General features: G+C 53.9%; 10 protein-coding genes across 10 annotated transcripts; 6 read left to right on the top strand and 4 right to left on the bottom strand.

Annotated features, from left to right (window-relative positions):
* Nucleotides 1-562: 562 nt before the first annotated feature.
* CLAFUR5_13732 (uncharacterized protein) lies at nt 563-2162 on the bottom strand (the record flags this gene model as incomplete). Its single annotated transcript, XM_047912880.1, has 2 exons — nt 563-1909; nt 1971-2162. 2 exons carry the CDS (start codon nt 2160-2162, stop codon nt 563-565), a joined length of 1539 nt encoding a protein of 512 aa, XP_047768873.1.
* Nucleotides 2163-2695: 533 nt separating this feature from the next.
* CLAFUR5_13731 (Proline iminopeptidase) lies at nt 2696-3927 on the bottom strand (the record flags this gene model as incomplete). The annotated part of the gene is made up of 3 exons (XM_047912879.1): nt 2696-2877; nt 2940-3512; nt 3618-3927. 3 exons carry the CDS (start codon nt 3925-3927, stop codon nt 2696-2698), a joined length of 1065 nt encoding a protein of 354 aa, XP_047768872.1.
* Nucleotides 3928-4137: 210 nt separating this feature from the next.
* Nucleotides 4138-4878, top strand: CLAFUR5_13730 (UDP-N-acetylglucosamine transferase subunit alg14; the record flags this gene model as incomplete). The annotated part of the gene is made up of 1 exon (XM_047912878.1): nt 4138-4878. The coding sequence occupies one exon, from the start codon at nt 4138-4140 to the stop codon at nt 4876-4878; it is 741 nt and encodes a 246-aa protein (XP_047768871.1).
* Nucleotides 4879-8335: 3457 nt separating this feature from the next.
* Nucleotides 8336-10686, top strand: CLAFUR5_13729 (Ferric/cupric reductase transmembrane component B; the record flags this gene model as incomplete). Its single annotated transcript, XM_047912877.1, has 4 exons — nt 8336-8420; nt 8520-8540; nt 8592-9051; nt 9105-10686. The coding sequence occupies 4 exons, from the start codon at nt 8336-8338 to the stop codon at nt 10684-10686; spliced, it is 2148 nt and encodes a 715-aa protein (XP_047768531.1).
* Nucleotides 10687-10982: 296 nt separating this feature from the next.
* Nucleotides 10983-13732, top strand: CLAFUR5_13728 (Interferon-induced GTP-binding protein Mx1; the record flags this gene model as incomplete). The annotated part of the gene is made up of 7 exons (XM_047912876.1): nt 10983-11450; nt 11507-12112; nt 12166-12628; nt 12721-12812; nt 12915-13096; nt 13171-13194; nt 13300-13732. 7 exons carry the CDS (start codon nt 10983-10985, stop codon nt 13730-13732), a joined length of 2268 nt encoding a protein of 755 aa, XP_047768532.1.
* A 166-nt stretch (nt 13733-13898) lies between these two features.
* On the bottom strand, nt 13899-16459 carry CLAFUR5_13727 (putative beta-glucosidase I; the record flags this gene model as incomplete). Its single annotated transcript, XM_047912875.1, has 2 exons — nt 13899-16198; nt 16255-16459. The coding sequence occupies 2 exons, from the start codon at nt 16457-16459 to the stop codon at nt 13899-13901; spliced, it is 2505 nt and encodes an 834-aa protein (XP_047768523.1).
* An 806-nt stretch (nt 16460-17265) lies between these two features.
* CLAFUR5_13726 (Cruciform cutting endonuclease 1, mitochondrial) lies at nt 17266-18396 on the top strand (the record flags this gene model as incomplete). The annotated part of the gene is made up of 1 exon (XM_047912874.1): nt 17266-18396. One exon carries the CDS (start codon nt 17266-17268, stop codon nt 18394-18396), a length of 1131 nt encoding a protein of 376 aa, XP_047768524.1.
* Nucleotides 18397-18602: 206 nt separating this feature from the next.
* Nucleotides 18603-19660, top strand: CLAFUR5_13725 (uncharacterized protein; the record flags this gene model as incomplete). The annotated part of the gene is given in 2 exon segments (XM_047912873.1): nt 18603-19264; nt 19276-19660. 2 exon segments carry the CDS (start codon nt 18603-18605, stop codon nt 19658-19660), a joined length of 1047 nt encoding a protein of 348 aa, XP_047768525.1.
* A 510-nt stretch (nt 19661-20170) lies between these two features.
* CLAFUR5_13724 (uncharacterized protein) lies at nt 20171-20575 on the top strand (the record flags this gene model as incomplete). Its single annotated transcript, XM_047912872.1, has 1 exon — nt 20171-20575. One exon carries the CDS (start codon nt 20171-20173, stop codon nt 20573-20575), a length of 405 nt encoding a protein of 134 aa, XP_047768526.1.
* Nucleotides 20576-22118: 1543 nt separating this feature from the next.
* On the bottom strand, nt 22119-24137 carry CLAFUR5_13723 (Tyrosinase; the record flags this gene model as incomplete). The annotated part of the gene is made up of 1 exon (XM_047912871.1): nt 22119-24137. One exon carries the CDS (start codon nt 24135-24137, stop codon nt 22119-22121), a length of 2019 nt encoding a protein of 672 aa, XP_047768527.1.
* Between the last annotated feature and the right edge of the window lie 944 nt (nt 24138-25081).

Raw genomic sequence — 25081 nt, 5'->3', positions numbered from 1 at the left:
AACAGTTGCAGGCGTGATCAGAGACTGTCGAAAATAGCATTCAGAGCACTGGGCATTCTCATTTAGGGTATCTAATCGAAGGCTCTAACCCCATTCCTTTCCCACTCTCCCATGCAGGATGATGTGGCACGGTACAGTGCTTACAGAACGCAAACTCCTCAACGCCTCGCTGAAGCCCCAAAGAAAATGATCGCCCGCCTCGTTATGATAAAATATGCTGATCAAGGCCGTTATGGTGTTTGAGGGGAGAAGAATATGGTGAGTGGTGGGGTCGCGTGATCATGAGTTCGAGAGTTGCGGCCGTCGCAGCGTATCACGCCAAGTGACTCGGCCTCTAATGCACCATGCGATCCGACCGGCGGTCCTTGTGGATGTGACGATTCTTCTTATAGCTCTCGTTGTGATCTCCATCGTAGCCAGCATCGTCCGTGTACTGATCGGGATAGCGATCGGTGTAGCGTGGTCGATATTCGTCTCGTCCACGTGGTGGAGCTCGATCTCGCTCGTCCTCACTCTCTATAGGTGAATCACCGCGAGGGGCAGCGGTGTAGAAATCCTTCTCCTAATAGAAGTCCTCCGCCTGCCTCCGCCTCGAATTCATCTTGTTCGCAAAGAGGTCCGGTTTCGCTGGCATCGGCTCCCTCACAGGCGGCGCAACTCTGCTAGCACCTCTAACGCTGAAGTCCTTGATGCCACCGGCGCCCTTGATGCTGAAACCACTGCCGCTGTCGCCTTCGTTCGCTTCGCTGAGGATGCCGGCTTTGGGCTTGAGGGCGAGCCCTTTGCCGCCGTCAATTCGGGAGAATAGGTCGCGGGGCTTGCTGTCTTCGTTACGGTGGCTCGGTCGTCGATCTGAGGTGTTGTGAGCAAACGTTACGTGGTTGTTGTTCAGGGTGCATTTACCGATGGCGTGCGCCACTTCGTTGGGATGTACGTCCGGCTGACGCTTGTTGGTGAGTTTGTTGGCGAAGAGATCGGCCTTACCGTTTGCTGGAGAAGAGGAGCGGCCTGGGAAGAGTTCGACTGGGTCTTTGCTGCGACCGAGTGCAGCGCTACCTTTCTTGTTGGGGAAAAGCTCAGTACGGATGCTATCACGAGCGCCGTAGTTGTCTGTGTTCGAGCGTGGGCGGGGAGGAGGTGGGGATCTGTAGCGTGCAGTACGGCGCTGAGGCTGGTCATCTCTAAACCCGTATCGTCCATCGCCATCATGCATAGGCGACGCGCTTCGATTGCGTAGTCGGCCGTCTTTTCTGCTTGTGATCAAGTCCTCGTCTTGTCGCTCCGACCGCCTGGCTTGTCGCATTGCGTACAGATCCTCCGTCAATTGTCGCTCTGGCATCTTTGCCTGTGGTTTGTCATCGTAGAGGTCAACATTGAACGACTCCGATGCGCCGGAACTCCTCCTAGAAGCTCGCTCATCGTATCGTCCTCCGCGACCTCTACCGCGTCCTCTGCCTCGTCCACGAAAGCTGCCTCGAGGTCGATTCTCTGGGTCCCACTCCGGGTGATTGAGGTAGAATCTACTCTCTCGTGCCGCACCCTTCTTCTTAACATCTGCCGAGGTTGCTCGTCGCACGAAGAGCTCGATGTCGGGGTTCGTAAGGAGCTTCGCAGCTGGGCGTAACTCCAGAGGGTCTTCCGGGTGTGCTGTCGCGAGTTGTCGCAGTGCCTCCGTCGCAGCCTCGCTCGTCCTGTAGATGATGTTCGCAGAGTTGTCATGCACCCACTCAATCTTCACGGGCGCATCCGTCGGGAAGTTGTCGTTCGCGAAGTTCTCAATGTCATTCGTGGTGAGTGACTCGATGCCCTCGATGTGAATCTTGTTGGGCACAACTTCGTTCGGACCCACTTCTCCCTCCTCCACGGCATCCATGGCCATGGCTTCAGTCGTCATTTCAACCTCTGGCAACTACAAGTATCACATGTTGTTAGTCCTCCATCCCTCCCCTTCGGTCGTTTCGATGGCGTACCGCTTGCATTTGTTCGGCCTCGGCTCGCATGCGCGCGATCTCTGGGTCTTCCTGATCGAAGTCGATGTCCATGTCTACGTCCATGTTGGAGTCGGCCATTGCGGTGGTGGTGTGTGCCGTCGTGGCAGTGCTACTTTCGAGAAGTCGGTCGCCGGTTGGTAGCGTTGGACCAACGTTGTTGTCAGGGTACATGCAGCAAGTGAGGCAGAGACGGGTGTGGTGATGATGTCGTGGCGAACGTCTCGAGACTACTTGTCGCAGTGGTGATGTCGTGAAGACAAATGCTGGCTGAGTTTCAGGCTGGAGGTGAGAGCTCGAGCAATCGCGGCTGTGAAGCTAGCGGCGGGGCAGAGGCCGTGCTTTGGCGTAAACCTTAATAAATGACGCAGGTACGCGTTGTTTCGCGGAAAGCGCGTCCCTATCATTCACCGACACACCACTTACTCACGAGATCACATGCGCTGTTGAAAGATTGGTATGTTCGACTGACCGTAATGGCTCCAAAGTAGGGCGCCGTGCCAGTGTCATATTACAACTCTGGAATCAACAGCAAAACTTGGACGCACCAACAACCAATGAGATAACACGTACTGTTGGAAGAATGCCATGTTTTCATCAAGATCATTGGACTGACTACTTGTTCCTTCGCTATCACGCACCAGGCCGAGTCATCATTACCAGGTCATCAGCAAGGTCGAAACGTCGTCAGTGCTGGACGACAACCCTCAAAAGTCATCCTTCGCATACGCGTCGCACACCTCAATCAACTTCGAATAAGTGCCCGGCTCCTTCGCACTATGACCAGCAACAGGTATCATGTACAGCTTTGATTGCGGCAAAAGCTGGTGCAGCTCCCAAGCCGTCCTCGCCGGACACACCAGGTCAAGACGGCCCTGCACGATGCTGCCTGTTGTCCATCAGTATCAAAGACTTCTCGCCAGCAGACATCATGTCGAGCCAAAGACTTACATGGAATGTGCCTAATCTTCTCCACGTTCTCCTCCTTCAACAGATCGCCATCCTGCATGAAACCCCCATTGACGAAGTAGTGCGCCTCCAACCTCGCATGAGCAATACCCCACGCATCATTTTCAACCTTATCAACATCTTCAGCAGCAGGCTCGACCCTACTGACACTCATCTCCAGTGTATTCCATAACTTGGCCGCTGGCAAACTCACGGCAGGATCATCAGCCGTCATCAATCTCAAGTACGCGTCTCTCGGATCGCTCCTCGCCTCTGGCTTCAGATGACTGACAAACCTATCCCACAACTCTGGGTAGATCATCGCAACGCCCTTATCTTCGAACATGAAATCTGTCTCGACTTTCCGCATCGCGAAGATTCCACGCAGGACGAGCGAGCCGCAACTGGTAGGGTGAGTCTGTGAGTATGCGAGAGCCAGTGTACTGCCCCAAGAACCACCGAAGACTACGTGCCACTTGGTGATGCCAAGATGAGCTTTGAGGGCTTCAATGTCGGCGACGAGGTGCCAGGTCGTGTTCTCCCGCAGCTCGGCATGGGGAGTTGATTTGCCGCAGCCTATTCATAAATCAACGTCTGTCTCCCCGAAGAAGTCGTGATATCATCTGGTGACTATCGACGGTACGTTCTGGACTGCATCTCTGCCCACGTTCTACTACTTACCGCGCTGGTCAAAAAGCACGACTCGATAAATATCAGGATCGAAGAAAGCGGCGTTGTCTGGTGCAGTACTTCCGCCTGGACCGCCGTGTAGAAAGATTACTGGTTTGCCATCATGTTGGCCGTATTGTTCGTAGTAGAGCCTGTGAACTTCGCCGACTGGTAGATGGCCGCTGTCCCATGCTGGTGGGTGTTGGTAGCCGGCTCCCATGGTGACGCCTGTTGTGTTTCCTGTGCTGCTATAGCGATCGCAGTGACCAGAAGAACATTCAATATGTTGGATTGACAATGTCGGCAACCGCGATGTGACCATCAATGTGTTCACCAGAGCTCGATGCCCGATTGAGATATGTCTCCAATCAAGCTTTACTTACTGCCCCATCAATACCTCATGCAACCTTCCCATCTCTCCCACACGACAACACCTCCCCGGCCTTACTTCCACCGGTGCGCCCATCCTTCCACGCTCAAAATGCTACCACGATAACCAACCTCCCCGCCGCCCCACAACTCACCCTCAACCATGGACCTCGCAGCCTGGATCGCAACATTCCTCTCCCTGGCCCTCCTCTCCCTCCCACTAATCTACCACCGCCTCTCCACGATCTTAAACCCCGACCGACCCCAGCCTCGACGCCGCAGGCATGAACCCGTCAAAGTCCCGCGACACCTCCTCATCGTTCTCGGCTCCGGCGGCCACACGGCAGAGATGATCGCGATGCTCCGCCGGGCTGTGAACGAGGAGGATAGTGAAGTGAGACTGGCATGGAGAGACTTTCCGATGAGGACTTGGGTCATAAGTTCGGGAGATAGCATCTCAGCTGAGAGGGTTGGGGAATTTGAGGGGGAGGTCGCCGATGCGCAGGGTGGAGAGGGTGTTGGGTTGTGGAATGTTGAGGTTGTACCGAGGGCAAGGGAAATTTACCAGCCTCTCTACACCGCGCCGGTGTCGTCCCTTCGATGTCTGGGGGTTTGCTTGGGGCTATTGGGGAAGAGGGGTCATCCGGATCTCATGCTATGCAATGGGCCTGCGACTGCGACGATTCTGGTATTTGCAAGTGTAATGCTCAGGTTCTTCAATATCGGAGGTTGTATGACGAGGGGCAAAATGAGGACTATATATGTGGAGAGCTGGGCGAGAGTCAAGAGGTTGAGTTTGAGCGGATGGTTGCTGTGTAGGGTCGTGGACAGGTTTCTGGTGCAGTGGCCTACACTGGAGGGCAAGGGCAAGGGAAGGGCGGAGTATGTTGGAGTGCTGGTCTGAAGTGGACGTTGTTTCAGATCCTGCTGGCAATGGTAGCTGAAGGACTTTGCCGATGACTGCTCAATGACATTGCCACATCAGAGGCATGGCTCCCCCATTCGTGTTCAACGAACATGGACGTTGCAACGAAATGCCCAGATGCATCGATCCTCGATTCTGAACAGTGAGTACACCCTGGCCTTGGTCTGGACTACACAGTAACATCGGTCCTACGTTTGACGATATTTGGTGACCTGGATGTTTCAGAGCCCCCAGCAGCACGGTCGGAGTTCAGCGACTCTCCTGCGTCCGCTCCGCTCTTCACTCGATCGCTACCTCAACCCATACTTGTGAAGTATAGCAACAAACCTCTGGAGTGACCGTCTCCATGACCGGTCTGCTATCTGGACAAACCCCGTCGACCCAAAGGCTTATTCCGACCATTGCGCTTCTGATCTCAGGACGTATATACCAGGGAATTCACGGAGCTATCGGGCGCCTGCAAAGGTATAGAGATGTGCAGTGTAGCAAGACGCGCCTCCCACCACATGTCCCTTCATTATGCCCTTTCCCTGATCTGCTCTGTTGAAGCATCAGCGTCTGGAGCAGCGACTGTGGCAACCCAATCAAACAATCCGTAGAAGCTTGCGTCGCATCGCGTGGCCACTCATTGCTCGGAAGACTAGACAATGGCCTAGGATAGGCAAGTCATGATCCGCATTTTTGCCAAGAACTGCTTTTGAGGACAATCGAAACATCCGGCCAATCGAGAACGAAGCGTCGCTACGATACTCAAGCTGCTCATTGGACACCTCGTCCCCAATATGTCTGGGTGCAAATTTAAGTCTACTTCATAAGGCGCACCTTTGTCCTCTGCCATCAAGCAGTACATCCGCGTCTCGATATACACTGTCAGATTTTCTCACACCACTTTTCTGCCTATACCATCAAAATTATCTCTGGAGCTGCTACACCCATGGCTCGCAATCTCAAGTTCAACATAGCAAGCGCCCTCGGGCCTTTTCAGGGATCAGATGCTCATGGGCATGAACAGCCATCACGCTTTCTCCGCCTACCCACTGAAATCCAAGGACTGATCTTTGACGAAGTGTTCCGCGACTCTGAGCCCCGCAGGATCAGACTCCGCAAGCAAGGCCTTCCTGACTTCTTTGATGCACGCGATGTTACTCTCCGCGAGCTGTTCTTGCTCAACCGCCACAGCGGGAAGCGTGAGTTCTGGCCCTCACATCCCTATTTCGCCGTATCGCAGCAGTGCAGGGCCGTGGCTCTGAGATCGTACTTCCGGAAAAGGACCTTCGCTTTTCGTGCTAGAGAGGACGATGTCGTGCTCCTTAGGGCTGTGACCAAAGAATGGAGGAATTTGCTTACTTCGGTCTGTCTCACACTCGATCTAAAGAGGAGGGAAATGCATTCAGGGATCACAATGTATGTCCAGGAGATCCTGGCTCTTTTACCAAATCTGCGGTACCTTCGTCTTGATATCCGTGACTTGTTATCAGGATGGTCGCTTGGTACGTCCGTGGAGGACATCGTTCAACGAACCCCTTTCCGTTACCCTTTCACGGACATACCGTGGGTCCATGCCATAGCCGAACACCCTCGACTACAATTCTTCTCCACGATTTATCATAATCGCTATGACGACTGGAGCGACTGGAGGACCTCAGACCATCGTCCTTTCTGGTGGCCGGACTCGTACGGAATCCACAGGATGGATTGGTATATCCGGATTTGCATAGCTGCCAAGCGCCATTCGCCAGACAAGACCAAGCCAACCAAAGGCATATCATATTGGCAAGATGAACCAACAGGCTGGGTGAGATTTAGCGAAGACTGTGGCCAGTTCCAGAATGTACAGCTCTCTACGCAGAGAGACATTGTCAAGTTCTTCAGGAGGCTATTCCTAGCTGAAGGTAACGGGGAAGGCGCCAGGTGGTGTGCAACGAAGGCTAAACAATTGCATACGCTACGGCAAGAAGAGAAAATGAGGCGTCACGTGGAAATGGTAAGAGCACAGCGAAGAATTAAGCAAATGATTGTCGCGCACAATGAAATGGTGGCTGCGATGGCTTACGATACAGAGTTGTCCAAGTATGATGATGAAGTGTATCGGCTGGAGACGGAGCGAGCAGAGAAGGCGGCAAAAGAGGACTTACTGTATGGATCCTGGAAGGTGAATGATGGTCATGTCGTATGGGTGACGAGGAGCGGGAGGGAAGCGAGCTACCTAGGTATCCGCCGCGCACGGAGGTTGAGACGAGTTTGGTCGGATTCTTGGATAAAAGTCTCGAGGACCAAGGCACCTCTTGAGATCAAAAGCAGCCTCAGCGGGAGTTATAGGATAGGTTCTGACGCTTTTGTCTTCGATAGCATCGAGGGCTCCTTGCGTTAAATATACGGGAAAGAATGTTGTGCCTCATGCTGAAGTTCCTCGGCAGCTTGGTTCGGATGACCGGCCCGAAGCCCTTGTCAGGGCAAGTACGGCGTACTATTCTATAGAGACATATATCCTGGCAGTGTTCGATCTCCAATTCCTCCCTTCTCTCATCCGTGCTATACATCTAGACCGCGACATTTCTCCTCTTGCACGTATCGCTAACGTCTCTTCTTCCTGGTGTCGTTCCCTGTAGCTCGACACTGATACGGCGGTGACCGCGCTCATCCAGCCCCGGCAACGAAACGATCCTCTCCACGACGCGTTCCTAGAACATTGGTCTTCGAAGCAGTATTGTGGTATCTTGTGATGAACTGACGGTACACGGTAAAGATTGCACGATAGAAAACGGGCGAGATGCAGGGAAGCATTGCCGAAGCAAGGAGAAGGACACTGAGCGGGACTGACTGGCTGCATTGTTGAGCAAGTTCAAGGCGATGATCTTTCTACCAGGTCGAGATCGTTGTGCCGTCGGGTGCTGCTTCTTGGTAGCAGTCAGCTCTCGTCGCGAGTATACATGGACTCACGCAGGTGGGCGGAAGTCAGCGAAGGCACGTTGATCATTTGGGTCCAAGACGGCAGCACACTGTGATACGAAGTGCAGCAGGTTGACCATCCTGGCATGCCTTGAGTACGTGCTCAAACAGTACATATGACCTGATCAGTCAACAGGTGAGGTCTAGATTCTCCATGTGTTGCTCCTCCCATGCCACGCAGAGCTCCTGCTCCGCCAAGGAACGCCTCGAGAGCGATTGAGCAAGTTTAGAGATGTCCTGGGAAACTCTCGCAGCATGCTCGACCTATCGCGATTCCACAACAACGCCTTCTTCGGCAGAGCAGAGCGCCAGTGTACGATCGAAACGTGGGAGACTAGCTTGTGAGCACGCGAGATGCACATGCAGGGTCAGCACAGTCACCGGTTGTACCAAAGGATCGTTGGTATATGATACTAGACAATCTCACCTGTGAAAGCTACTCAACGAAGCTCGTTGACCATCAAGGCCCTGGCCCTCGTCTCTCGCCATGGCTGTCCATTCGATATGCAAGGCACACTGGCTCCTGCTCACGCTGTTCATTACCTCAGTCCTTTGCTCGAAGGGAACACGAGGTAGGTAGGCACTGAATGGCAGAAGGCACCGTCTGGCACCACCTACGGAGGCATTGCCATGTGATTCTTGAGTATGGCTGACACACTTCTGTTTGGCAGGCTCTGGCTTTGTTGGATATGGTAAGGACCCCATGACACGGTGACGCTGGGTATGAGCTGATAAGATAGTAGGCATCACGATGTACAAACCGGCGTGCGCGACAGCATGTCGCGATGTCTTATCGGCGTACTCACTCGAATGCGAAGGCGACAACCAGGACCACTCCCACATGAGACGCATGGCCGGGATGGGCGCAGAGAAGGTCCCGCCATCGCCATCATGCTACGCGGTCAACGACCCGTACCTCCAATCGTTGGCGTACTGCATCTCGCAGCATTGTGAAGATATACCCATCTACACGATTGAGCAGTGGTGGAATCGTCGAGTCACGGGAAGAGTACCTGGCCAGCCAAAGCCGAAGGAAACTTACCAGCAGTCACTGGCCAAGATTGTCGTCAACCCGCCAACGAATGTGACCGAGTCGGAGGAGATGCTCATGGAGCCGAGCCTTGTAGAGGACGAGACTTGGCTCGCCAATTTCCACGGAGACTCGGTCTTCGAAAAGAATGAACGTATGCATGTGACCTTAGGGTAGGTGCTATCATGGTCTCACTCGCTTTTGAGCCAGCGCTAATCATTGCCAGCCTCATACTACTGCTCACTGGGGCTGGGATCCCCATCGCAACGTCACTATTGAGATTTGTTCCATTTCCAAGAACCTTCGTCACTCGCTTCAATGCCATCTTCATTGACCCACCGGCCTGGGGCATCAAGCACCGCGTACCAGTTGCGAACACTTTGCTTGTACCCACACGAGGCCAAGCACTGTTCATCGCGTATATCTGGATCATCAACATCCTCGCCTGCTCACTCGGGTACGAAGTCAAGACTCCCGATGCCTGGTGGGCTACGGTACCCATCGAAGTTGCGACTCTAGTCTCCTACCGCACTGGTGTCCTAAGCTTCGTCAATCTGGCTCTGTTGATCTTGTACGCCGGTCGAAACAATATACTGCTGTACGTCACCAACTGGTCGCACTCTACCTACTTGTTGCTTCATCGCTGGATCGCCGTCATTGCCACTTTACAGGCATGCCTTCACTCTGCCATCCTCCTCAAGCTCTACCTCGACACGCACGAACATGCCACTGAATCAAAGCTGCCGTACTGGATCTGGGGCATCGTCGCAACGCTTGGTCTGGTCGTCATGCTTCCGCTCTCCGCCTTGAAGATACGACAAAAGGCATACGAGTTCTTCTTGGTGTGGCATCAGGTCTTGGCGTTTTTCGTTCTCATTGGTGGTCTCTATCATGTCGTGCTGCGCTTCAACTTCCAATGGGGCTATGAGACATGGCTCTACATCGCCTTTGGTTTCTGGGGTTCCGATCGCCTCATGCGGTTCCTACGAATTGCAAGGAATGGAGTCAGATATGGTCGCGTCACCATTATTGATGAAGACTACGTACGACTTGACATTCCTGGCGTCTCAACAAGCGGACAAGCTTACCTATACTTTCCAACGCTGACATGGAGAGTGTGGGAGAATCATCCCTTCTCTATCGCCGGAGGTCTTGAGGCGCATCAGACTTCACAGCCACCACGATCTGCCTTGGTCAGCGATGAGAAGATGCCTGCGCACGAGATTAAAGCGATTGAGTCTGATTCTGCCTCGGGCTCTCCAGCTCGATCGCGCAGCTTGTCCACACAGAACCAGCAGTCCTGCAAAGGCGGCCTGACATTCTTTATTCGGACCCATCCTGGACTCACGTCGAAGCTACGCGACCGCAAGACTCTCTCGCTCCTTGTCGAATCTTCTTACGGTCAGAGTTTGGTGGGCGCCCACGACTTGTCATCATACCCGAACCTCATCTGCATTGCTGGCGGCGTTGGCATCACTGCCGTGCTACCTTTCCTCTCGAGCCAGGTTGGACGTAACAAGCTGTTCTGGGGCGTGCGGACACCGAGCCTCGCGAATGCTCTTCGTGATACTCTCGGAGAGCCTGCCTTTGCCGGTACAGAGGTCAGCATAACGCATGGCGAGCGCATGAATCTGAAGGCGATACTCGAGCGAGAGATTCGTGAGGAGGGTCGCGATGGCGATGGTACTGCTGTTGTTGTCAGCGGGCCGCCGAGTATGGCTGATGATGTGCGAGTCATCGTCTCGAGGCTGGCTAGGGAGAACAAGAAGGCTGTAGTGGCGTTCGTGGAGGAAAGCTACAGCTGGTAGAACGCTCGACCCTTGCTGCAACGCCGGAGGCAGGTACGAGTGACAGCACGATAACATTCCCGCAGGAGTCTGTTGACTTACATCTACTGCACCGTAGCTCCGCGCGTTGAGACACACTGTCTCGCGGCCTGCTTTGTGAATGGTCGTGCCTGCCTCACATGTGCTGCGGCGCTAAATGCGGGAACCTGCATGACCGTTTGCATATATAGCCGTGCGGGCTGCGGGCGAGCGCTTTTAACCCGTCACTGGAACTTCAACCTTTTCCCTCAGTCGCCCCCGAACAGAACTCCGAAGAGATGGGATCTTTCGCACCGACGCAAATTCGCTTCGCCCAGCCATCCCCCTTTTCCAAGCCACTCTTCCCGGCTGCCACCACAACTTTGTCGACACCAACAATGGCGGCAAACAAGAAGGAAGAGGTCAACGGCCTGGCCGAGCCCGCTATGCTCGAGAAGATTGACAAGCTGTTCGCCTGTGGTGTTGGCGAATTGGTTGATCTGCCGCAGATCGTCGTCGTGGGCGACCAGTCTTCCGGCAAGAGCAGCGTGCTGGAAGGTCTCGTCAACAAGCCTCTACCACGCGACAGCGGACTATGCACCCGCTTCGCCACTCAGATTGTCTTCCGTAGGGAGGCATCTGAGGGTATCGTCGTCTCGATCATCCCCGACCAACACGCTTCACCCGAGCATACTGCGCGAGTCCGGGCGTACAAGAAGGACGTGGAGTCACTCGACTCCGCTGTCTTTACAGAGATCATGAAGGAGGTCAGTTTGCTGCTGTCGTCATACCACCCACGCCCACATGCTGACTCCACGCGCAGGTACATACCGAGATGGGTCTCTCCAAGACCGGTGAAGACGGCAAGCGCACACCCACCTTCTCGAACGACATTTTGCGACTCGAGGTCTCTGGACCTGATCAAGAGCATCTGAGTGTCGTTGATGTGCCAGGGATCTTCAAGAGCACTACCGAAGGTCTCACCACCAAAGCTGACATTGAGTTGGTGCGCAATATGGTCCATGGCTACATGATCAACCCCCGGTCAGTCATGCTTGCTGTCATTCCTGCCCACGTCGATGTGGCCACACAAGAGATCCTCGAACTGGCACTAGAAGCTGACCCTGCTGGGGATCGCACGCTCGGTGTACTTACAAAGCCTGACCTAGTTGACAAAGGCGCCGAGTCACATGTCGTAAACCTGATGGACGGCCGCAGTCGATCCATGAAGCTTGGCTGGCACATGATCGTTAACCCTGGCCAGAAGGAGCTCTCGGACACTGAGTTGGACCGCACAAGCTTGGAGGACAGCTTCTTTCGTTCGACTTCGCCATGGAACCTCATCGACAAGGACAAGGTCGGGATCAACTCGCTACGTCTGCGACTCAAGGAGATCCTATCTGGACAGGTGAAGAAGGTGTTCCCGAAGGTAGCTCAATCATCTCACCCACCAAGAGACTTCACGTACTGACAGTAAGAAAGGTCAAGCAAGAGATTAAGACCCAATTGAATGCACAGCAGAAGAAGCTCAAAAACCTCGGGCCTGAGCGAGGCGAGCTCTTTGAGCAAAACTCGTTCCTCACCGAACTAGCTACCAACTTCCAGCGCTTAGTGACTCTTGCTCTCACCGCCAACTATGCCGCTGATACTGTGTTCAACTCGAACGAGACGCTGCGCATCGCCCCTGCTGTTAGGTTCAGACAAGACACGTTTGCGGACGAAATGGCGAAGTTCGGTCAAACATATTCGTTTCTGCGTAAGGATGGCGAGGATGCGGTCCCTCCACCGCCCGATGAGGAGACCGAATTTAACGTGCGGAAGGAAGCAGACATCGATGAGCTGGCCGACGTCCTTCACAAGCAGATCAGCTTGTTACGTCGAGAAGCCGGCGACATCAAACCGTGGCTGCACGAGAAGTTTCTGCAGAACAGAGGTTTCGAGATCGGTAAGCATTGAACAATGGCTCAGAAAGTGGTGGTTTGATCGAGAGTCCGTACGCTCCATTCATGGACTCTGGCTAACACATCTGTCCATTAGGCACCTTCAACCCTTCAATCATTGCCACGACCATGCGTAAGCAGTCGGAGAAGTGGGAAGACATCAGCTTGGGCTACGTGAGCGACATCATCGTGAGTTAATTCGAAGGGCAGGAGGCCTCAACCCCAGCTCAATAGCATTCGCTGAGACATCGCAACGCGGTTTCTGACAATGGCTAATGCACTTCTGTTTAGGTGATGGTCCAAATGTTCATTGAGTCTGCCCTGGCTTCTCTATGCTCCGATCGAGACGTCCGCGTAGCGCTTCTCAACAAAATGTCGGACAAACTCAACACTCGCTATGGCATGGCCATGACAAACACCAAGTTCCTGCTCCAAGTCGAGAGGAGCAACACGCCGGCGACTCAAAATCACTGGTAAGCAAAGTGAAGGGTGCCAGGCATCTTCGCGTGTCTGAGACACCTGCTGACCTTGAATTCTTTGCTTTTAGTTTCAACAACAACTTACAGAAGAGGTACGTTCAAGTCTTGAGAGGAGTAGCAGTGCCCAGGCTGCGGGTGTGCAGCTTGGCGCGTTCTGCGCTCTCGCGATTCTAGAGCGCCTACTAACCAGATTCCAGTCGCCAGGGCAAAGTCATGGCCAGCATGAGGAAGAACGCATTCCCTTTATCGCGATTCAACCAAAACAGTGTATTCGGTTCCCCGGACAGCATGACCCAAGAAGTTGTCCCAGTCAGCCAAGCCGTCGCCGCCCACGACATGAGCAATGACGACTTCATCGTCCAGGACATTCACGACATCCTGAAGTCGTACTACAAGGTTGCGCGCAAGACTTTTGTCGATTCCGTATGCAAGCAGGCTGTCAACCATCACCTTCTGCACGGAGAGGAGAGTCCATTGATGCTCTTCTCGCCGATTTACGTGAGTCGTCTCAAGAAGGAGGAGTTGAGGGAGATTGCTGGAGAGGCGCCGGGCTTGCAGAGAATGAGGGCGCAGTTGAAGAAGGAGATCGAAAGTCTGAAGGATGCGATGAAGATCTTGAACAAGGTCTAAGGATGTTCGAAGCATATTTTGAATACGTGTTCGCGCAGAGCATACGGACACAGCAAACAATGGCGTGGTAGATGGAGGTGGCACCACAGCATAAAGCGCTTCGGTCTATGTCAGGATAGATACCCCGTGTCCTTCAACCATGAGACAATCTGCGGCTTTGGAACGTCTACAATCCTTTCCAGACCAACTCCTTCACCACCTCAAGCTCCCCACTTAACGACGTGTTCGCACTCGAATTGCCCACGAGCACTGTATACTTCCCCTTCTCACTCAACCAAGCATCCTTCCCCTCGTGATAGAAACTCGTCGCATACTTCCTCAAAAGCTTCACTTCCACCTTCTCCGTCTTGCCCGCTTCCACAAACACTTTCCCGAAACCCTTCAACTCCTTTTTCGGCCTGTTGATGCTAGGAGATTGTGGAGCAATGTAGACCTGCACGACCTCAGATCCCGGAATTTTGCCAGTATTCGAGACGTCGACGGTCACTGTGATCTCGTCCGAATCGTCTGTGGCGTTGATGGCGAGGTTCTTAGTGTCGAAGGTGGTGTAGCTCAACCCGTGGCCGAAGGGGAAGAGAACTTCTCGTCCGGTCTTCTCGTAGAAGCGGTAGCCTATGTATACATCCTCGCCGTAGATGACTCTGTTGTCATCGCTCTTGTAGTTGAGGAAAGCAGGATTGTCTTCATTCCGCTTCGGAAACGACAGACTCAACTTTCCAGAAGGATTGACATCGCCAAATACGACATCAGCGATAGCGTTTCCAGTCTCGTTACCGCCGTACCAAGCTTGCACGATGGCTTTGGCTTTGCTTGCCCAGGGCATTGTAACGGGCGTGCCCGACTGCACGACGACAGTGGTGTTCGGATTCGCGGCGATGACCGCTTCGATGAGTTCGTCCGAGCCAGGTGGGAGGTCCATGTGGTCGCGATCGTAGCCTTCCGATTCCCAGTCGCTGTTGAGACCGGCGCAGAGGACGACTTGATCAACTTTCTTCGCTAGTGCTACGGCACGCTCGATCTCGACTTTCGTGTCGACTTTGCGGTGGCAACCTAGTCGAACTCCGCCGGCGCCGAAGGCTGTCACACCCTCTTTCTTGTAGGTGAGAGTGGGCAGCGAGCCGAATTCGACGTGGACGGCGTAGTCTTTGCCAGCTTCGAGCTGGATACTGCCAATCTCTTCCTCGGTACCAATGCCGAAGAACGAATCGCCAGGACGTTGCTTGGTCATGTTGTCGACAACTAGCTTGCCGTCGACAAAGATCTTTGCGGTACCTGCGACTGAGCAGCTGAACTCGTACTCTGCCGTCTCGTCAGGTGTGAAGGTGCAGTCGACGTCGGCGTAGAAGAGATGTGTTCTGAGCTGTGGGTTCTTGTAGTCGAACAGGAAGATACTTGTGTCGCGGATGTGCAGCTCGTCGATCGCAGTGCGATTGGACTTGATTGGTGGTTCCAGGTAGAATTTCATGATCAAGCCCGACTTGCCAGTGTTTGTCTTTGCCACACGCGAGAGTAGTGGCAGACGCTTCCAGCCAGGTGCGCCAAGTTCGTGCTGGATATTCTGCGTCTTGCTCTTGACACCGTCAAGGGGCGTCACAGCGTAATAGGGAAGAAGAGCTGCAGATCCTCCTCCGGAAAATGCAGCGAAATCTGCGTTCGGTCCAATCACAGCTGTCGTCTTGTCCTTTTTGTATGGTAGAACTGAGTCTTCATTCTTTAGTAGGATCAAACTCTGAGCCGCTATTGATCGCAGAAGGGCAGCAGTCTCTGGCGAATCGATGGTCGTCTCCTCAGCATTCTCCTCAACCTGCAGAGGCAGCAGCTTCTTGATCAGCTTCAGAACTTCTCTAACTCGTGCATCGAGATGGTGCCTCAACACTTTGCCACAGCTCATTGCCAAACTGATTTGTTGTCCTCTAAGGTTTGGTGGTCCGGGCATTTCCAAATCCAGACCAGCCTTCAAGGCTTCTGTAGTGGAGTATGTTCCAAACCAGTCAGACATGACCATTCCATCGAAGCCCCACTCCTTGCGTAAGATGTCCTGGAGGAGCTTCGGGTTCTCGCTACAGTGTAGACCATTAAGTAAGTTGTATGCAGTCATGTATGCCCACGGCTTGGCGTCTCGTTGTGCAATCTGGAACGGCAGAAGATACACTTCCCGCAGCGCCCGCTCTGTGACTATGCTGTTGCTGGACATTCGCTTGTCTTCCAGATCGTTGCAGACAAAGTGCTTCAAGGTAGCTGCAACACCCGTTGACTGTATGCCTCTGACGGCCGCCGCTGCGCAGTGACCAGCGAGCACTGGGTCCTCTGAGTAGGATTCGAATCCTCTGCCGCCAAGCGGCGATCGCTGCATGTTCACAGTCGGGCCTAGCGATATTGACGCTCCTTTGGCTATACATTCTTTGCCAATGAGCTCGCCACCCCTCTGCACAAGATCTTTGTCCCATGTCGCTCCGAGTGCAGTGCCTGTATTGGGATTCTCAGCAACTTCGATAGAGCGGTAATGCTTCAATACGACTCACCGCAAGGCAAACAAGCTGCAGCAACACCATTGAAGAACTTGGTCCCTCTGACACCATTAGGCCCATCTGAGGTTCGGATGGCGGGTATGCCCAGTCGTGGGATCCCAGCCAAATGCCAAAAGTCAGTACCTGAGACCAGCGAAGTCTTCTCAGTAATGGTTAATTTGGCCAATGTCTCCTCCGCATCGAAGTCTTGGTACTTCATGGTGTCTACCTCCGAAGCTATGCAGCGAGATTAAACCTGGCTGCTCCAGCCAGCTGTATGCCCAGTGTTTGAGGTGAGTGTTGCTTTGGGACAAGGATCTATCTTGTAGTGATCAGTGAAGGTACTCAGCCTAATCAAGACGACTGAGGTTCACACAAGCCCATGGCTAGTGCAGCGGAGAGCGGCCCTCCGTTCCACGTGGTAGCTGGACGGGGACGCTCCGAAGATTCGTAGCAGGTGGGCCACATGGCGCCCTATCAACGCCGAGCCCACGTTTGACAAGGCCTTGAAGAGAGTGCTGCATCACATGCTGCTTCAACGATTGCTGTGGCTGTACACCCCTCCACAGAGGGCGTCAAGATGGCGGTGTTTTAGTGTGAGATCTTGCTGGATCTCAGGGCCGTGTCGCCGGCCGAACACGGACCGATCCTCGGCTGTTCTGTCGGCAGTTGCCCCTGGGTGTCTCTGTGTTCTCCGACCATACACATTCCTCCGCATCTTCACGAATCAAGACACAGAGGCTCTACGCTGGGCACTGCTTTCACATGCGATGATTGGCACTGCTCCAATGTCAAACACATGATATGTCGTAAGTGGTCCGTGCCCGTGCCCTTTTCGTGTTTCTCGGCGACGGTTCTTTCGCGATCAACTTTCAATCACGCGTAACGACCACGGAACCGAGAGCGGTGCTAGGAATAGTCGCGATGACAGTGACAAGCCAGCCTACGAGAACGAAGACAGCGCCATCGAAGTGACTAGACCTTCTTCTTTGATTCAATTAGCCCGGGCACTGCAATTGTCCCGTCATGGCCATCCTTCGACAGCCGTCCCTAAAGGGTTGGCAGCTCAGATACTGGGCATATCTCACTGGCTTACCGACGACTGGAACCAAAGCTGAGCTCCAATCGTCACTCACGGCCACCGTTCCACAGCAAAGACAGGGGAACACTCCTCGACGGCTTGTCAGCCTGGACATGGGCATTCGGAATCTGGCATACTGCGTTATTGAGCCTCGTATGCCCAAAGAGAAGCCAAATCAGATCTCGCTGGTTGTGCACTCCTGGAAACGCATGGATCTGCTCGAGACGGCTGCAGACAACTTCACTGAGGACATTGCCGTGGAAACTTCTCAAGAACGATCAATTAAGCGTGTGAAAGCCAAGCTAGCTGCGCCAGTGACCAAAGACTCTTTCACCCCCGCAGTGCTGTCAAAAACAGCGTACAGGGTCACGAAAGATCTGCTTAGCCACGAACCGGACACCCTTTTGATTGAGCGTCAAAGATTTCGTTCCGGCGGCGCTGCTGCCATCCAAGAGTGGACTGTTCGTGTGAACATGCTCGAAAGCATGCTCTGGGCGTCCCTCGAAACGTTACGACAGGAAGGCAAGATGACCGATGCGTTTCCAACCGTCCTCGCAGTTAGTCCAGCGAGAGTGGCGCAATTCTGGTCATCCGCAGCATCGATGTCTTTGAAGCCGCCGACTCTATTTGACGAGGACAATGGCAATGTGCAAACCATGATCACGCACGCCATGTCTGATCGCAGGAAGATTGACAAGAAAGACAAGGTTGATATCGTCCGCTCTTGGGTAGCAGGGACATCGGACCTCGATCTGCGATTCGAAGGAGAAGCGATCAAGATTGCAGAGGCTTTCAGGTTGGACCCACGTCAGAGTAAAGACGCTGTCGCGATGGCAGGAGGCAAGCTGGACGACCTGGCCGACTGTTTACTGCAAGCTGTTACTTGGCTTATATGGGAAGAGAATCGTGCCGTTCTTAACAAGTTGTGGCAGAAGACCGTCGACGAGATCAAACCCAGCGATCTGTCAGAGCACAATGCCCAGACTGCTGTCCATCCTTTCAGCCCCGAGTGGATTGCAACTCGCATCGCGTTCCCAGGCATGACAGAGAAGCAGACAGCGGACTACTTGAAGTGAAGCGAGCAGGCGGCTTCCTTGAAGTCCGATGACCTCGCTGTTCATCGACTGTCAATCTACGATAGAGTTTTCACGTGGGTGCTACCCTGCCATTGGAGACTGACCACATGGGGACCTGGACAGCGATTCCTCGGGTATAAAGTTGACCTCGTGGACAGGGGTTCGCACAATTTGCTCCAAAATCGAGTGTATTGCAGCGACACAGCATGAAGGTGTTGAACAGCTCGGTATGGTTGGTCTTGGCAAGTATTGCTACGCTGAGTCTTGCGGCAGCTCAGGCCGACAGCAATGCAGTACAGGCTGGATATCACGTTATCTGGAGCTGGCCAGGCACATCCATACCCCAAGAACTGATAGACGCCACGACCGCTGGTAAAGTGGGCGGAGTCATCTTCTTCGGCGAGAATATTAACGATCAACTTCCTGCGCAGCTCGAGTCGTTACAAGATGCTTACAAGAAGTCCAAGAGCTACCCCGGCTTTCCATTGTTGGTGGTGACAGATCAAGAGGGTGGCAAAGTCAATCGTCTTCCAGGAGGTCCCGTAATGTCGGCAAAAGCAATCGGTGCATCGAATGATCCTGCCGGAGAAGCTGCATCTGCCGGCTCGACGGTGGCTGACGTCTTTTCCAACTACAATACCAATGGCGACCTGGCTCCAGTCGTGGACGTATTCCGTGAGCAAGGAGACTTCACGGATAGCGTAGGTCGCTCATTCAGCATGGATACTGCCATTGTTGGCAAGCGCGCCGCATCCTGGGTGACCAGTCTGCAATCAAGAGGTTACGTTGCCACCGCGAAACATTTCCCAGGCCTTGGCGCTGCTGGTAAAACTGCCAATACGGACCTTAAGCCTGTCACACTTAATGTGTCGCTGGCAGACTTACGGAGTTCGATGAAACTCCATATAAGAATGCCATCAAGGCAGGAGTTAAGATGATCATGCCATCTTGGGCAATCTACCCAGTGCTCGACAGCAAGAAGCCGTCGGGTCTGAGTAAGAAGTGGTTTCAGCAGGAGCTGCGTGGTAGACTCAACTTCCAGGGCGTCACCATTAGTGATGCACTCGAAGCTGGCGCTATCAAGAGCTTTGGCAATACAGGCGAGCTGGCGGTCTTGGCATCGCTTGCTGGCATGGATATTGTCCTTGCTTCGGTGAGGCAAGTGTCGCAGGGCAGTGAGGCGGTAGATGCAATTGCAGCCGCTTTGAGCTCTGGTCGTCTGGATCGAGCGACGTTCGAGAAATCGAGGAGGGGACTGAAGTAGCACTGGAGGGTTGCACATCCCTTGCCATGCTGAGAGTATCACATTCCTGAGGCCAAAACGACTTCATTCTTGCAAATGCAGGTATCAGTCTAGACCACACATGTGGGTCTCGACGAAGGACGAATCTGTAGAACTGTAGATCCCGACATCTGCCCGTAGCATGTCCAGCTCAGAATCCGCTTCACAGGAAGCTGTCCAAATATCACGACACTTCAGTACTCAAACCCTCACCACTCTTGCGGGCAAGACCAAACGAAATGGATCCATACGATGGTCGCCCCGGCCTGTTGTACAAATGCGGATGTTGTGGCCACACATCGTATTGACTCCAGTTTTGTGTCACGATACAAGCATCGAAACAAGCCAAGACCGGAATACATCCATTAGCGAAGGCCTATAATAAGGACTTCATCTATTCGACGAAGCTATATCAACCACAGGAGTGCAGCCTTGAACACCTTCCCCGCCCCTCACCACAGTCCAACTCACCTCAAGGTAACAATCGCAATCATGCATATCACCACCACAGTCACTACCCTCCTTACCCTGGCCCTCTCCGCCACGGCACAATGCTCTCCAACCTGCCCTACCGACAACGCCAAAAACGTCACAATCACAGCGAACAACCAGGAGCTCACATACTTCATCGGCTGTGGCCTCAACATCATCGGCCCTGACCTTGCCCGCTACCCCTCCACCGACCTGGCAGCTTGTGCCCAAGACTGTGCGAACAACGGAACGGCGTGTGTTGGCGCTACATTCATCCAGGTTGTGGGAGACTGTGTCCAGCATTCGGAAGTTACGCAGCAGGCGGCTTATGCGGCGAGTGCGAATGCACAGAGCGCGGTGTTGATGACGGGGCCGGAGGGATGGGTGCAGCCTTTCCAGGATTGGTGTGGGCCTTATTGTCGGTAGGGTCAGAAGGGTGGGGTGAGTTGATGAGTCTGGTGGGAGTTGGATGTGGGATGCTGATGGATGTGGTAGACTGAGAGGTTTAGATGTGATGCTGCTTAGGCAAGGGAAGGGGTATACGGTACGTGTATCTTCGAGCGCTGCGAGGCTGTCTGGTCAGTCGCTTCTGCTTGGATAGTCTGGGTGGCTCGCTATCGCTCTTGTTTTTACTGGAATTCTGAGGCTAGAGCGTGTTAAGATGCTTGGAGGCTGTGTCAGCTGAGAAAACCAGAGAGATAGGATCTCGACAGCATCACAGTACAGCGCCGTTCTGAGGCCTCGGGCAGAATCGGTTGCCAATTCAAGTCCCAATTGCTACAGTTACCTGACATTATCAAAGCGCATCTGACAGCAGAGACAGCGTTCAGAACAGCACAACACACCAGGGCAGTACCTTCCCGCCGAGCACTGCGTTTCACGGCTCAGGCGATGCGCCGAAAACTTCTTGCATGGCAGCCACGCACTCCCTACCACGACTCGGCAGGCACAAACCGTGCGCCTCTGCGACTCTCCTGCTTGGCTGTCCACGATTCGATGTGTCGGCATTGCAAGGCGTCGGCTTCGTTCTCATCCTCATTGTTTGGCAGTCGAAACATGTAATCATATCAAAGAGAAAGCAAGTCCACACACCCATCCTTCCTCCAATCCTTCCACACATCCAAATCACAATCACCACAAACACCCCCGGCCCCTCCTACCCAAAGTACCCTTTCTTTCTTCAAGTAGACAACAAACCCTCCTCACCTTGGCAATCTTCGTGTCAGCCAATCTCCACACCCGACCACATCCTCTTCCCAATCCGGCCTAGCCATCACAAATGAAGATCTCGGCAAAGCTGTTTGAAACGGTGCACGACAAGCTTTGGCTGCACAGGTTGATCTGTCTGATCACCATCTCCTGAAGCGGGAAACACGAGGTACACGACTTTGGAACGGCCTTCTTTGGGAAAGACTGCGCGGCTGCGCCTCCACGTGAACTCTGTTGTGGAGATTCGGAGACTTTGTGGGCGTTTTGATGTTTCAATTGAGGATTGCGTAAGCCCGGGAAAGTGTCGATGTGTCACGTGTGTAAGCTGGCGATACTGTATTCGGAATGTTTGATAGAGGTTTGGTGAGAGATATTCTGGCTTGCTACGATATTCCGTCCGAGGTTCGGAGATGCTGAACTGTGAGCATGGCGCCATATATAGCGAATTGATGGAGGGAATGTGCTGTCCTGGTGAAGGCTGCGATAATCAATGCACTAACAAGTGAGTGCGAAAAGAAGGAGGTGGCTTTTTTGATCGATTATGATTGTTTCATTAATCATCTCGCTATGTTCAGCAGTTGATCGCGCCAAAAATTGTGCAATAGAAATGAGTGCTGCACAAAGATATCAGATCAAAATGAGGATAAAAGGAAACTATCTCTCGAGCCTTAAGCCGATGAGCTGTACAAATTTGCTGTTGTCTTGTCTCCCAATAATAACTGTCGTACTCCCCAAAACAATGCCTTGCCTTGTCCCGTATTTACATTACCGACGACAACATCGAGTTGACACCCTCCTGGACATCCGAGACAGTCGACGAAACTGCATCCATGGCGGAGCTGATCCCAGACTGCGCGGCGGTGGCCTGCTCAGTCGAGTTGGCACCACCGGATTGGTCCTTGGTGACATCGATCAGGTCGATGAAGGGCGAGTAGACTGGGAGGGAGTTGGAGTCTGCTGGCTGCTTGGCGGTTGATGTGACGACGGAGAACACGAAGCCGTCGATCGTGCCTGGGTCGACGCTGGTGCCGGCTGGGCCCATTACGCGCCAGTTGAGATTGGCGGTGAGGAAAGGCGCGATGATGGCCTCGGTCAGACCGGCGAGGACACCGCTGTCGAACAGGCTTGAGAGGGATGTGGTGAGAGGGATGGAGCCAGCGATGATGACTGGGTTCTCCTCCATGCCGCCTTGGGCCATGACACCCATAAGACCTGCCAGATTCTTTGCGGTGGTCCAAGTCTTGGGGTCCTCGGACTCGGGCTGGCCGGTGAAGCAGTAGATGCTGTAAGAGCCACCGAGCTTGTAGCGGGGCGTGTTGATGTTGGCGACGTACTGGTAGAGGGAACCGTTCTGGGCCGCCAGTGGGTTGGAGTCGAGGGCATCGGCGAGAGCATCAGTGATGCCGCTGAGGACAGAGGTGTTGAGGGCTGGGATGATGCTGGAGAGGTCTGGCAGCTGTGGCATGGCCTCACGCTTGGAAGAGCCTGCGGTCCTGCCACCATTGGGGCTGTAGAGACCGTTGATGTAGCGGTTGATCGAGGCGGCGGAGCCATCGCTGTTGGAGAATTCTGGGTATGTGTATCTGAAAGTGTTGGCCCAATCCCTCACATCGTTGGTGGTCCAGAATTGGCCGTTGGTGTTCTTGTAGAACGGAGTCAAGGGTGAGTTGGAGTCCTGGCGCGAGCCTTGGGCGATGGTCCAGGTGTTGTGTGGAGCAGTCTGAGCGCCACCGTATTGGTTTGGGTTGATCCTCTGCCACATGGCGAACAGACGGTCGACGTTGGCGTGGTGGAGCCAGAACAGGGGATCGAAAGCGGCGCTGGACAGGTAAGTCATGTGGCCGGCGGAGACACTTTGGCTTCCTGGACCACCTGCGACACCGTGGATGGTGTTGTGAATGCCCTCCAAGCTGTTGGAGCATTGGGTCGAGCTCGAACCAGCGTTGTCGTTGCTGAAGTGTGCGTAGTCCCTGCAGCTGGTGAAAAGAGAGTAAACTTGATCTTGCAGAGTGCGTTGAACATTGTTGAAGGCGTTGATGCAAGCATTGGTGTCACTGGCGGCGTTGGGGCCGTTGTTGTTGGGATAGCGGTAAGTCCTAGTCCATGTGGTGAATGGGCTGTAGACCATGCCAGCTGATGACTTGAAGTCGTAGCGGAAAAGTGGGTTGTTGAAGGTTCGGGTACCCTGTTGTGCGTTGACCGTGACCGAGAAGTCGGACACGATCTTGGGCAGGTGTGGTCGGCCAGCCGGTGGCTTCGCAGCCCAATCCCAGTATGGCCATCGCATAACATTGGCAGCATTTACCATGGTATTTCTGGCGTTACCAGCTGGGTACTCATTCGCAATGATCCTGACCACCTTCAAAAACTCCTGCTCAAAGTGTGCAAGATACACACGGTGCCACGCGGGGAAGTGAATAGAATCGTGTGTGCAATAACCGTCAGCGCCTTGACAGCTGCTGCATCGGCCTACGTTGTTGTAGTTGATTCTCGGTACACCGTGAATTCCAGAGACTCCAAAGAATGAGCTCTGGTCGCCTTCGTTCCGTTGTTGCCATCGCTCCATAGCCAAGACCAAAAGAGTGTATTGATTCGGGTTGTTGTCCTTCATCTGTCGGATCTCGAGTCGTGGGTAAATGTTGCCTTGCGCACCAGTGGTAACCAAAATGCCATTTTGGCGCTCTTGCAATGTCGGCGCATCTCCCGAAGGTGCTGCGATGTGTGCGGAAACGGAGGTGAAAGCGACAGAAAGGGCGGAGACCGCGGTGAAGAAGCGCATGATGAAGACGATGGCAGTCAATCAATAGAAATAAGAATTAAGAAGGGTCCTGACGGTGAGCGCAATGCCAATGGTAAGAAACGAGAGTCACAGTCTCAGAAGGCAGAAGCTGGCGCGCATGGGTTGGTTGATGTGCTTCGAGAAAAGGCCCCAGTGCCGTGGTAGCGGAGAGGCACTTTAAGGGAGATTTGACAGTTGGGTGTAGGAACGGGAGGCGCTCAACGGTTGCAGTAGGACTGTAGGACTTTAGTCCAACACGGGCTTGGTGTTGCACATCTCGCGGGGTCTCGCTTCGTTGCACCTCTCGCGGGGACGTCTGCGACTGCTGTGGGTGCTCGAGCCAGTGCAGCACAGCCAGACGGCATGCTGCCAATGACTAGGGCAGTAGGCGTGGTTTTGGCTGGCGCGGTAGCAGTGAAACCCAGTAGGGAAGCCATGCGACGTGCGCCCTCGAGTTCGTGTTCGAGCAGTGGGTCTCTCTACCGTCTGAAATAGGGGACAGGGGACTTCTCGGCACTGGCGCTGGGCGTGCCGCTGACTGGTGTCGATGTTAGCGAAGCCCTCTTCCTGGCCGAAGACGTCAAGGCGCAGGGCTGTGGCAGCGGTGCCGTAGGGATGTTAGTCAAGCCGTGCGCGACGATTGGGTCGCGATCGAGGTGCTGCATAAGCAGATGCATGTCGCCAGCCTGCTTCTTGTAAGTTGTAGGAGGGTTTGCGAAGAGCGCGTGCCTACTGGTCGACGCGCGCTGATAAAATTGGACACGCGTGCGGCAGCTTGCCCGGAAACGGGCTCGCAGACGCCACAAACAAACGAGACGATGACAGCGAACACGGCGAGAGGTGTTGTTCAGCCTGAAGGTCGGGGAAGAATGCTATTGTTTCCGTATGGATGTGCTGAATCGCGGAGTGGATACTACAGACCTGCGATTTCCGCTGCAGCTGTC

Source organism: Fulvia fulva, chromosome 12 (assembly GCF_020509005.1).
Source record: "Fulvia fulva chromosome 12, complete sequence".
Taxonomy (NCBI): Eukaryota; Fungi; Ascomycota; class Dothideomycetes; order Mycosphaerellales; family Mycosphaerellaceae; genus Fulvia; species Fulvia fulva.
The sequence above is the reverse complement of the archived record's forward strand: the minus strand, read 5'-3'. Positions and strand labels throughout refer to the sequence as shown.